Here is a 14,038-nt window from a genome sequence, read left to right on the forward strand (position 1 = left end):
AATAACCTATGCTAGGTGATAGGCTAGCCTAGCCTTAGTAGACCAAAAACTGCATAGACTAAAGTAAAAAAGTTTTATGGTAAATGGGCAAAATCCCACCTCACTCACAGCAGACACTCAGTTGCTGGGACTATGGTGGGATACTTTTCATGGTGTGTTGTCTCTCCCCATCACACTCAAAAAAGAATGAGGCAAGTCCTCAAAATGTGCCTTGCACAGTCCTGAGTTTCCTAAAGTCAATTAGACTGTATGACAGGCTTGTTGCAGTTTGCATCAATAATAGATCTAATACCTACTTGGATTACAACAAATGATTGTGAAGTCGCATGCAACAAACAAGATGCGAGACTGACCTCATCAAAGATTGTAAAAGTTGGGGAGGTACTTTGGCCTTGATCTTGGAGGGAATCTGTGGCGTTACAGGTCACCCTGACTCCTCAGTCTGTATGAATGACAATACACAGATTTGCCTTGTTGACAGGTTTGGAGGACATTGGGAGGAGCATCAGATGGCAGGGAGGTGTTCAGATACTCCAAGGAATTGCCGTATTAATTTCCTGGAGCTGATGGCTGTGTTTTTCTCTCAAAAATCTCAAACCTCCAAAAGAGAGACATTTAGGTGGTTTTAGACAACATGACTGCAGTGTCCTACATTAAGAGGTCGGGATGATACTCCCCTCCTCTCAGTATGGTGATGCTAGCCATCCTTCGATGGGGTAAGAAAGGAAGTGATACTTGTCTGCACTGACAGTCTCAACAGAGTTGAATTGGACAACCACTCTTTCAGAAAATAGCCAACATGCTTCCACAAATGGAAGTGGACCTTTTTGCCACATCTAAGAATCACAAACTGCCGGGCAATCAACAGCAAGAGAGTTCCATGCAATGTAAAAATACCATACAAACAAACAACAGCAAGAGATGCCTTCCCACAAGACTGGAATAAATGGAGGACGATAGTATACCCTTTTCTCCATAGCTCCAGATTTCGAGGGTGTTGAGCAAACTTCTAACCTTCTAAGGAACAGCTTACTTAATAACCCCAAACAGGCATTGGCTCCTATTAGTACTTTAAATACCAAAAATGTCTGTTGTTTTATCCCATTTAGTAGGAGGGAAAATAGTTTTAAGGATCCTCCTTTCTAAGCCAAGACCTTCATGAGTGGATTTTCTTGAATATTATCTGTACCGTGAAAATTATTTGCCCAACATTGCTAGGAACCTAGTGCAAAAATTACATGCTTCATATATACGGAAGATGTATATTTACATTATATCCATACTTAGAGCCTAGTAAAAAATTCTAGGGAAACAAATTTTAAGTCTTTATCCCTTTTGAAGACAAATGCCTATCAGTTACAGCAATCATGGAATACAAGGCAGCATTGATGAAATCATTGAGTTATGATTTTGTGATTTGACTCTAGTAGAGGAGTTGTCACTTCCCTTCTGCGGTCCTTTGCACTATACAAAGATCCGCTCTAGAAGGGTTCCATTGACTTGGTCCCTGAACAAGGTGCTTAGACTTCAATCAGCTCCGCAATTCAGTTGACCTGATACAAACCACAGGTCTTCATCTTAGAGGGGGACAGCACAACTCACAAGCTACAGTAAGCAATATTCTTGATTGCATTAACATCAGGAGCTTGTATTAGCAAACTGGGCTCTTGTAGACAGGGTCAATACATCAAGCAAAGAGCTGACAATTTTTATTGTCTTTTGGCCTGTCATTCTTGGCCAAGAATGGGACTCCTTTAAGAAGGAAATCTCATATTCAAAGTAAACTAGAATTAGCAGACATAACATTATGCCCAAGTCATGTACTTGTTGCCACAAGCTCGAACAAATTCGACTACACTGTGTATCAGTAGGTGGCCCGGATATCCTTGACTCATAGGCTCTACAGCTGCAAACCACAGGTCTTCCCAACAGGCGAGTATGCTAATTATGCGTGGGTGGGTTTGACAATACTGCAGCCATACCCAGCATGCTTAGGTAAGTCACCACGGAACTTCACCATGAAAAACGTAAGTTTGCACAGAGTTTCTTGTTCTTTCTTGCCAAACTTAAAGGTATTTGGAATAAAGAATGAGGCCTTGAAACTAGTGGTAACTAGTGGTTTGACCCTGGACCAAAAATGTTTTTGGGTTATGATTTGAATCCAAAAGCTTTTCGTCACCTGTCAATTTCTCTGTAAAGCTCCTTTAGGGCGAGATAGTGAGTATGCTGTCAAAAAACAGGTTTTGATGTAGGAAAAACCTATTTTTGGTAGTCGGTAGTCGCTGTTGAGTCCACAAAACCCTCCCACTTCCCTGACGAAAAGACATGGGTTTTGGGTATGGCATCATCCTACATTAACCAACAGAAAGAAATGGCGTCTTGGTCTGATTTTGGTCATATGTAAACAATATGACTGTGCTTATACATATAACCATTTTTCTTCTTGTGGTTTTGACGTTGTAGGAAAACTGGGTATGAGCCTTCACTGAGAATATAGAAAGTGCCCTATTATCCTGAGTCCATTTATACTTTTATTACGTGTTATAATGTTCATCATTACAACACATACCCGGCCATAAGACCAGTTAAGAGAATTCTTTGACATTATTCGGGTCGCCATGGAGCTCTGGATAGACCATGGAAAGGGTACTCCTTGAGGACTCAACGGCGACTACCAAAAATAGGTTTTTCCAACGTCAAAACCTGTTTTATGAAATATCTCTAAGTGAAGGTTACAATAAAATAAAAATTCTGATTAATGATGAAAGTTAAATATACTAGTACATACTTACAATTAAGGATATAAAAACTATCATGGAGCAGTTTCTTCACCAAAATCGGGGATGGGATCATGCATAACAGCCATAACATACAGTAGTACAGTATTACATTTTTATTTTCTACAAAACTGAGGTTTTACAAAAGTGCAAACACAAGTTTTTAATGAAACAAAGCATTGATACAGCTATTAATACTGTTATCCAAAGCCCCAATGAATGCCATATCACATAAGCTATTTATAGCATAATCCATTTATAATTCCAGGTAAGACAAACTGGTCCAATTGATATACTCACCCGCCAACCCATCAAAGGACGCAAAAAGGGAGGTGCTATAAGATTTGGAGAAATGGAACGTGACTGTCTGATATCTCATGGGGCTTCATACATGTTGCAGGACAGGCTTCTAGGATGTTCAGATGCTCATGAGGTATGTGCTCACATAATTTTGCATTTTTTTTTTTTTTTTACTAAATATATGTATGTATAGCAAAGAGTTAAACCAAAAAATTCTGAGCTGTTTATATAATTTATTGAACCTATAGGTGGTATACTAATTAAACATTTAAGCATTCAATGTAAGAATCAGAAGTCATTAACCCTTACTGGACTGGTAAATAGTATATTGATATGCAGCTCCTCAGGCCAGATAAACTTTGAGGTCGGCCAATTTACGGAATAAATGGACATGGTGAAAGATTTTTTTTTTTCCTTAGTTTACACAAGAAATTGAAAATGACTACTTACAACCCCTTGTGGGGGTTCTTTTACAAGAGAATCATAAATTTTACCAACCTATATATGTTTTTTCTAATAATTTTTTTTATTTTATTTTGTAAAATTATAATTATTGCTCTCAAAATATCAAAAAATGAAAAATGTTTATGTAAATTTACCGAGAATAAAGATTCAGTAACTTTTTTACTTTTACATGTTTTTCTAGTATTTCTTTGCACTTTGTAAAATTACATTTACAACTGACATACTATCATAAAAGACAAGAACAAAAAACAACAGCAACCCCTTGGTATATTTATGAGCAAAAGTACAAAAAGACTTGTGAGACAGACATAATACATTCCCCCTTGAAATTACAAGCAGAACTGAAGTCCTGAGACACCCATGGTTTTTCTCATTAATACTAGTGTAGACAAAGTTCTGGAAAGGTTTGTGACTTCACATTGTCAATTTGTTGGAGTACACAATTCATTATTACACATTATGAGAAAATAACACAAAACTAAAGTAGTTTTTTGTTTTCTATCCCTGACTGCTGAAAAATTCTTTCCCATTCATTGTTTTGTTTTTCATACTTTTTTTTTTTTTTTTTACTTAATTAGGGATCTTCCCAATCAATTTATTCTTTATTTCACCAGCTAAAGCTCTTGTGAGATTTCTTAGCTATTTTACAGTAGCCAAGCATGTTAATTCCCATGAATAATTGAATATTACTAACCAGCACCTTTTGTTCGTGAGGTCATAATTATGCTTACTAAATACCTCCCCTAATTTTTGGAAACCGTTCCTCCTAACCATTGGTTAAACCAAATGTTGCTCTGATCACAAGTCCAAAGGCTGAATGAGATAATCTTTCTTATTCTTGTCCTTTGAATCGATTACTAATCAGTATACCAATGTGTAGGTTTAGATAGATCATTTTCATTTTTCTCCATTATAAATTACAAAAAAATCAAGATATAGTAAACCAGTAAACACTTACAATATTCATCTTAATAGTGGACTCTTGTTTGCTTAATTGCAGGAATGGATATGTGAGCAGTGTCAGGAGTCTATGTCACCAATTGTAAAACTGGAGGAGACTACCTATCACATTCGAAGTAGACTACCAGTTTGTGCACTTTGTGGACCATCTGCCACTTTGCACAAGGTTACAATGCCTTATGCCTTTAAATATATGATAGCTGAATTGGCATGTATAGGCATCAGTGTAAAGTTTGGGATAAAGAAACCTGAGAAGAATAATTCAAAACATCCGCAAGTGTTGGTGAATGGGGATATGAATGATACATGTGTAGAAAATGGAATTGATGAATAACAGGATGTATAACATGCCTCCCAGTTAGTTGTAATGACCATGTATAGTGGTGCTAGCTGTTTTCTTCTCATACTAGAACAGGAATCATAAATTGCCATGCAGTGTCCCTCAGAAGCTCAGAAATTGCTGTGGTACCAGTAGTACTTATGTTGCCAAGTGATATAAAATTCACTACTAGTTATTAATGAGAATTTTATTGGCAAGTTCTTGATATTAATTTTTAATTTTTGTAACTGTAAAGGATAGCAATTGTGGCTGTGTCTATGAGTATCTGTAAATAAGTTCAATATATATCAATGAATGAAATGCCATGGGAAAAAAGGATTTTTGGCAATTTGTTTTGTTTGTTATTGCAATCAGCTAAATTTATCATTTAGGGTTTTTCTTTTGTTTATTTCCTCCTCCCCCTTGTACTGAATTTGTCTGTGTACAAAATAGCACTGATTATTTCAACCACTGTCTGTAGAAATAGCATTTGTGACCTAATACTTTGCTTAAGATTAAGTAGGTAAAAGTTAACATTTTAATTTTTATAACTTCTTGTTTGAAGATAATTGCTAGATTCTGAAAAAAATTATTTCCCCCAATGTAAGCCTAATAAGGCTCTTAAATTTTGAAGTAAATTTTGCCCAAGGTGAAGTCTAATAAAACTAGATTATTTTGTTCCTACGGAAATATAAAAGAACCCTTTAGATAGGAGTATCCTTCACTGTGAGCCAGAGATGGTTGTTAACTTGTTTACAAAGTAGTTAACTGGTATACTTACAAGGGTATGAGTGGAGGGAATACCTATCACTCACCCAACATTAAGCACTTTTTCTTTGGCTGTCCCCTTGTGTAGATGTCTTGCATTGCTCTCTCCTTGGCTGCTTTTGAGCTTATGAGTACATACCTTCTTACATAATTAATTTCTCATATATGTATATATATATATATATATATATATATATATATATATATATATATATATATATATATATATATATATATATATATATATATTTTTTTTTTTTTTTTTTTTTTTTTTTTTTTTTTTTTTTTTTTTGAGAAAGATAGAGAAAGAGAGGTGTGAGTGCTGCATGTCCCCTATTGGTACTATCCACGCAGGTATTGTAGGATCAAGATTTATTTTCTCCTCTCTCCCTGTAAGGGGTGTGTTGGTTGGTCTCCTTGTCGGTGGGAGGAAGAAAAGAATGGAAATGGCTGCCAGTTCCTTGAGAGGGAGTACTCAAAGGTTGACTCCTCCAAACATTTGTGAGTTCTTTTCTTCCAGCCCCTGCTACTCCTCTTTCCTAGTCTTCTTCACTTAATCTTCCTTGGCTCACAAGAGGGTGGATTACATGAGAAAGGAAGGGTGCCCACCATACTTTCCTCTCAAAATACAAGTTGAATGCTTGATCCAAGTTCTTCCCTAGATTAACTTAGTATGTATAGTTGTCTATGCTTATGATGAGTTTTGAACTCTTGTTCTCCGTAGGAAGTTTATCCTCCATAGTGCAATGTGACTTGCCTTTCATGGTCTAACCCAAGCACCTTATGAGCCCTTGAGAGAAGCCTCAGACTGAGAGCCCTCTTTCAAGACCATCTTTTTCTAGCTTTAGCCTCGTGCTGATGGATACTCCTATGTACAAAGCTCTGGTTTTTATACCCAGGAAAAATAAAAATTAATTAAAAAATTTGATGTCTTTCATCTCTCAGCTTAGGAGCAAATATTTTCGAGGGCATGAAATTTTAAAAATGACTTGACCTTTCTACCTGAATATTTTACAGACTACTTATTTGTGTGTTATTTACGATTATTGTGTACCAGTTGATTTAGTATCTTATATACGTACAGTATTAAGGTATTTGGAAATTGCTATAGATGGCAATTCTGTAATAAGTAAGGTTGCTATGTCATACCTATTGTTTTGATATTTCCTGTAAAGAGCAATCTTACACCAAATTTGTTGAGTGGTTGGAATAAGGTAAGAATTGACTCATACAAGTTTGTGGAAAACTTGTGGTGCTACAGTTTTGATCGGCAAAATTATAGCATTACAAGTTTTATTCCAGTGAAAGAAAATTTTAAGGAAAATTAGCTTCCACTACTTGTGGTATTACAGTTTTGATTGACAGGAGCCAAAGTGAATGATGTATCCTATATTGAATTAATAAATCCCATATTGAAAATGCTCCAACTGTATGTACATGAATTACTTTTTGACACATGCCTAACAAAACACAGCTGCTCAAATTACAGTTCACCATTATCACTTACAACTTGCTTCAAAATTGTTTGGGCAAATGCTTATTCAAATTAGGGCACAGGAACAATAAAGCTCATTCTTAATTTTACTAGTACCTGTCTTGAGAAGCAGTTTTCCTTTGGCGCCCTGATATTTATTTTGAAACCTTTTACTTTCAGTTTGGCAAAGATACTAGTTGTATTATGAGAATCAGATATTTTTATGAAGTTCTTTGGACATTGCTCATTGAAGCAGTTTTATTGTAGGTTATTACTGTGTGGAAATTTGGACTTCCTGTGTGGAAATTGTGAATTCAGAACCAAAAGTTGTTAATTCCTACTAATTTCCTGTGTATCAAAATTAATTTTCTCCTCATTCAGTGTTGGAGTATGTTGTTAGCAGTTTTTAAGTTAGATAACTTTTTAGGAACTTGATTGCATCAGCATTTACACTTTAATGATGTATTTCTTTGCATTTCATGGCCCTCTCAGAAAGATGAGAAACCTAAAATATAATATCTGTAATTGGTTAGGAATTTTCAATTTGGTAAGTGCATCTTTACTGGAAGACTATGTAAATCATTTTTTACAACATTTATTGTTAAGGTCTAAATAAATTTTACTATTTTGTTAATTACAAACTCTTAATTTCCTGATGATTGATTCTCAAGAACTTTTTCATCTGTTTTCTGTGGTCTCTTCTCTATCTTTCTATCATGTTTAACTTTGCTCCAATTTTTATAACTAATTTGTCTTAACACATCCATTATGAGCCGTGTGGCAACTGAATCCTAAATGGTTCTTAGTTGCCTTGTTAAATTACTTATATACGTACACTACTAATTTGACTTGAGAAAAAGGCAGATTCATCCTCCATTTCACAAATCTTGTTCTCATGGTATTATTTTTTTAGCAAAGTATTTTTTATATTATTTTTTTATAAGTAGATAAAAGTAGGTTTATAAGTATGTTAAATATTTGATATAGGTAATTCTGTTTACAGAAATTTGGCTCTGGAACTGCACCATATTCAAAGGAAGTCTAGTGAATGACTAATAAATTGGTTTTATTGCATTGGACATTAACTACAGTCATATGACTACTGAGTCATTTCAAGTCTTATAAAGAGGGGTTGGACTAAAGGCTTTCCTTTTGAAGCAAGTCACTTAAAGGTGTTTTACTCTCAGTTGGTAAGAATGTGTTATATTATATGCCAAGCAGGTCAGGTACTAGAACCTAGAGTAGTCTATTTATGCTTGAAAAGCCTGAGTACACTAGGTGTTCGTTATACTCACCTATCCCAGTACAGAGTGATGACCACCAAAGTGTCATCTTCATGATATCCTCCCTTGCTGTGAATCACATACTTGTGAATTGTCCTTAAATAAGTAGATGTCAATCTGGTATTAAAAACCCTACTATTTTCTCCATCTAAACTTCAAAATCTTCAGCATCATCAAGTTTTCTGTAACAAGGTTTGTTATACACTATTGGAAATTTTCAAATGACCTTGAAATATTTTCCAGCCACATCTCAATGAAGGCTTGCTCCCATTTATACAGAATATACAAGATTCCTCTTGGGCTTCCTTAAGATATTGGTGCTACTTAACCAAAGAATGCTTAGAGGTTATTTTTGTTTTGGACAAGCCACATAATTTGTACTGCCATTGTCATTCCAGCACGGAACTACAATAAGGTATGGTGTTTTCCTCCAGTATTGAGAATTGAAACTTCCACATCTTTTACCATCACAATTATAAATATTTGTTAGCTGTGTAGTACTGTAGTATAAAACACAAAAGACTCAGAATTCCTAACCAAACTCATGCTTTTATCAAACTGATTTCATTCAGCACTTTCCATCTTCCACATGCAAGAAAAACTTAATGGAGCTTTTACCTAACATCTCAAGACATTTAGAAGACTGGATTCTCCATAAGTAGGTATTTTCCTACAGGAATACATCAGTTGCCATTTATATAAGAGTATCCTTCAATGTGAGGATGAGTGGGGAATCCCTTAACTCACTATCACCAGGCATCTTTACTTGGCTGCCATCAAGTGCGGCCATCTCACTGCACTCCTACTGACTGCAAAGCTGAACTTGTATTTGTTTAGTATTTTGTTCTTATGGAAAGTGCAGGTTGGTCATCACTGATCCAACAATCAGTAATCCCTCACCAATTTATGCTAGTACAATTTCAAGTTTTCCAGGTAAATGCAGCAACCTGCCTCTACTGTTTTTTGACATGACTTGCTACCTAATCACTGGTGGTATCACTTGCAAACATAGGCAAGCCATTCAGATATTTTTTTTGCCATTGATCATTATAATTTGCTCACATTTAGCTATATAGTAGGACCAAAATCGAATGGCAGGGTGGAGCTAAAATAGATTAATACAACGCTGCCAAATTTCACTTTTGTGAATATTCGTTTATATTTACCTGGGGCAAGCTTTCAACCTGGCCTGACTCACACTTCCGAGAGGTTAGTGATTAGGACCAAATCCCAGTCATGGCATCTTTCAAAATTCTAGCTTTTGGGGTAACATTTTATACAGATATCCTGTATAAAAGGCTATGATTTGTGTTTCTGCAGGATGAAATGAATATCGGCTTCATTTTATGAATTGATATTACTATTTTGATGGGGTTTGTTCCTGAAGTTCTTGGGCCTTGGTGAAAACTTGGAGTGAAATAGTGCTTAGTACACAGTATTATATATGTACCAGTAAGGGTAATTTTTGTTTTTGCTTATTGCTTACCACTTCAAATCAATTAAAACATCATAAATTCTTATGCTAAAGTGCCAGTTTTCACAATTAACTTAGTTTAGCATAAAAATTTGGAGACTTTAACTGACTTATTTTGCATTATCAAAGATGTAAATGGCTCTATCTATCTGGAAGTAAGGAACCCTTTCCACTCAGAAATTCCTCTTCCACACAACAAAATGACTGAAAGGTAACAGTTGATTACTGCAACTTTGAATGGGACAACAGGAAATGTTCTCCTTCTAGCTTGGTACTTCCCAATCTCAATGAAGTCTAAATGCCCCCTTGTCAGTAATGACCTGTATTTGTTTAGAGTGAGATGAATTTCTATATTTCACTTTTGTGATTAATGATTGTTTAGATCTAGTTAAGAGTGTGTAAAGACAAGCCAGTTAAAGCCCAGGGCCCTAAGTTAAGTTAGGTTTGTTCTCCATGGGATGGCAAAGCCTGTCCCCAGCTAAATGAGGATCCGTTGTCCATTGGTGTTTGTTTCTGTTGATATAAGCCACAAGAGCCATATAATTCAATATTACCAATTGTGAAGTCATTTATGCATTCCTACCTGACTGTTGTAGCTACCTAGGTACTGCACCCATTTCTTTATTTTCCACTATCCAAAAGGGTTAGTTTCCTACTGGGGTCTCTGATAATCCTTGTCGGATATGGGGGAATGGGGGGGAACCTGAAAAACAAAAATATGGTTTGCACCAGTAATAATAGTACTAGTTCTATGGAAAGACACATGGCTCCTGTAACAGTATTTACATACAGGCTATCAAGCCTGTACCGAGGAGTTGTCGAACGACATCCAACTCCCAACAACAAAATTCTAGAAGTCCATATTTTCTGTTAACCAAAGTCAGTACTTTGAATAACATCTAATCAGGTAGAAGGGCGTAGACTGCATACCCAGTTTTTCTTAATATAACTAAAATAACATTTTCAAGTATTTCACCTTGTATATACCTATATGTATATGTAATATGACGTTTATTGAAGAAAGGTCCAGTTTTGGGAAAAAAAAAAAAGCCCCATAAAAAAAAAAACTGGTTACGGCAACAAATTTGCATCCGGGACAAAGATTACTTTACGGAATAGTCCTAAGTTGTAGCGTGTATGAACAAACTGGAAAGAAATCATGGCATATTTCTTCTATCGGGATGGTCAGTTTCTCACCCCCCCCCAAAAAAAACAACAAAAAAAAAGTGTATTGGGATCATATAATTTTTAATAAATATATGATTACCTACGGGTAGCCTTTTAAACTTACAATAAATTTCAAGGTGAAATATTACTTAAACCATTAATGTATTTCGGACTTGAAAAGATTTTTTTTTTTTTTGTTTTTTTTTTTTTTTTTTAGTTTACGTTCCCGGAGCGATTCAGATATTAATTTCGTTAACAATGACTAACCAATCACACACAACGTTCAAAGCACAGGACAATTATATTTCCTGGTCCAAAATGAAATAGTGGTTTAAATAAAATACCTTTGTTTTAATATTAGATCTCACATGTAGCATGATGCTGCTTGCTTGGGAAACACCACTGCAAGTAATAATAGTCTATGGAAACGGTCCTAGGCTGTTCTAGGCCTGCTCACTACCAACAAAGCAGCATATCTCCAAAATACAAAACTGTAAAATCGAGATGTTCTATACCTGTATTCTTTGCCATTTTCCAAAAAGTCTATCATTTTATCACCCTTGGAATTCTGTCTAACTTTACGTACTGGATAGACCGCCGAGGTCAGTCTCCGATGTCGCATTGCTTCATACATACAGTTATAAAAATAGTATTACCAACAAAATTCCGTTGTTTACAGTAAAAACGCTATTTTGCGCAAATTTAAAGAGAAGAGGTAAACTTCTCCAACTGGTAGTGGTCGCCTAAAGACTTGTAGTAATCAACAAGCCCGGGCAACCAGTGTTGCCAAGTAAATCGGTCATCTGGAGCCAGTTTATCCCTACGCGGAATGGGAAATGTTCCTATGTTTCTAGGGATTTTCAGAAGAATGTCCCTACGTTTTTCTTTGGTATAATCGGCCAAAAACATTAGTTTTCACATTGTTCTACTTATGAATATTAGTAGAAATAAATGAAAAAGCAATGAGCCAAAAAATGGTATCTTATTTTCACTTGTGTTACATAAAATAAATTCACAGAAAAGAAAAAAAATTGAATTTCCAGATTTTATATGTTAAGTAAACACATACTGCAAAAATAAACATATCATACGTATATATGAAATTTCTACTCTTTTCTAAATCCTGTCTTCTTGTAGGAGATTTTTCACTTCGAAAGTTCGCCTCTTTTCTGGTGTAAGGACAACGCTTATTCATAATTTTCTCTGTACATAATTCATATGTATAATATATATATTATATATATATAATATATATATATATATATATATATATCAGCAATAAGTCACCAAACAGCACGTGACAAATATGTACGTAAATAGCCACATGAAAGGTGAAGAATCAAAGACCAGGTACCAAGCGCTTTCGTGTATTGCGTACACTTCTTCGGGGTACCCCAAAGAAGTGTACACAATACACGAAAGCGCTTGGTACCTGGTCTTTGATTCTTCACCTTTCATGTGGCTATTTGTGTATATACTATATATATATATTTTATATATATATATATATATATTATATATATATATATATATACTAGATGACTAGATATGAAATTTCTACTCTTTTCTAAATCCCGTCTTCTTGGAGGAGATTTTTCACTACGAAAGTTCGCTTCTTTTCTGGCGTCTTAGTTTTTTTCTTTTTTGGGGGTTACTTGGCCCAGCTTCAGTCATTGTTATTTAACATAAGATCTTGAGCAAAGTTGCTTAAATCAGAACAGTGTAAGGAGCCGAGTATTAAGCCAACTATATGCACAAGAGCTTTGACACAAATCACTGTATAATCACACATTTCCATTATAACCGCAAATGAAGTATGCCCACGTCATCTTTTATTGTATCTCGTTCTATTATGTAATAATGCGATATTGCTTTTTATGTATGCAATACAAGCTTATCAAACTACTCATTACGCAGAGAACAAGCTAATATCCCTACGTTTTTGCCATAATTTATTTGGGCGTCCCTACGCTTCAAATATTTGTCCCAATGTCCCTACGTGTAGGAACATGTCCCTACACTTGGCAATACTGCGGGTAACATAGGCTCTTGTCAAGGGTGGTGAATTAGACCAGCCAGAAACTATATTATATGATCAAGCGGCGCCATTACTAATTCGGGACAAGATCTTGGATTAAGTAAGTCAATATATTTTGAGGGTGATGTTAGTAATGTTAAGCTCGAACAAGTAGAATGTGTTCGTTCTTATCCAAGCTCCCCGAGGAGCAGGGGTTAGATCAAGGTAACTCCGCGTCGAATATTTCTTTAGAATTTACAGTTTCCTATAGTATTTGGGTTGTTTATTAAGAATTTTGGCGCCTTTTTTGGGAGGCCGACTGTAATCAAACCCCAGGGGCTAGTACTAAGCTCGACGAAATACATTTGACGCCGCAATCCCTAGTGGCTGTCGTATTCGCGGGAACGTTCCTTGCAGTCCGTGCAGAGTTATTGACTAGAATTACCTTTTCACGTAGATAATAAATTTCGAAGTGTCTTCACGCTAGATAGAGTTTAGAGAGGTATAAGACTAGTGCCTTCGCCTCCCACGGTTTTGAACTAATTTCTTCAAAAGTACAGTTATAAGAATGAAAAGCTAAAAGAGAAATCTGGAAATACATGACTATAAAAGCACTCGTTAAAACACTTAAACAAGATGGCTTCATGACAGTAATTTAAGCCATTTGATATAAAATAACGCATTATGGAATCAGGGAAAGATTTGTCTCTACATAAAGGGATCAAGCAGATCGTTGCAATTAAGAAAAAAATATATAATTCAAGACTAATATAGTATCTGGAGAATTTAATAAAGCCTGATCTCGCATATAAAGGAGAGTCTAACTTGCATATTGCATATTTTGAACTGAAAACGATATTAGCGGCAATGCTGTAATATATGAGAAAATTGGCTGTATCCCAATGATCTAAGATAAGTCGTCGTTGTACGTATAATTAGGCGCTTGTGCTTATACCCTATAAAAAATATTAAAAGAGCTATGGGCGTTCTTAGGCCAAATAATTTTTGAAAGAAAGTAACGTAGAAAACTCCGG

General features: G+C 35.4%; 1 protein-coding gene across 1 annotated transcript in view; it reads left to right on the forward strand.

The window, feature by feature from the left end:
* The window catches only part of LOC135213016 (DNA-directed RNA polymerase I subunit RPA2-like), a gene marked incomplete in the record, with an annotated part of 200,881 nt that extends 195,664 nt beyond the window's left edge, over positions 1-5,217 (forward strand). The window contains 2 exon segments of the mRNA XM_064246825.1: positions 3,046-3,210; positions 4,543-5,217. Coding sequence (XP_064102895.1) covers positions 3,046-3,210; positions 4,543-4,836 — 459 coding nt within the window.
* Positions 5,218-14,038: the final 8,821 nt, after the last annotated feature.

The sequence above is a fragment of the Macrobrachium nipponense genome, chromosome 42 (assembly GCF_015104395.2).
Source record: "Macrobrachium nipponense isolate FS-2020 chromosome 42, ASM1510439v2, whole genome shotgun sequence".
NCBI lineage: Eukaryota > Metazoa > Arthropoda > Malacostraca > Decapoda > Palaemonidae > Macrobrachium > Macrobrachium nipponense.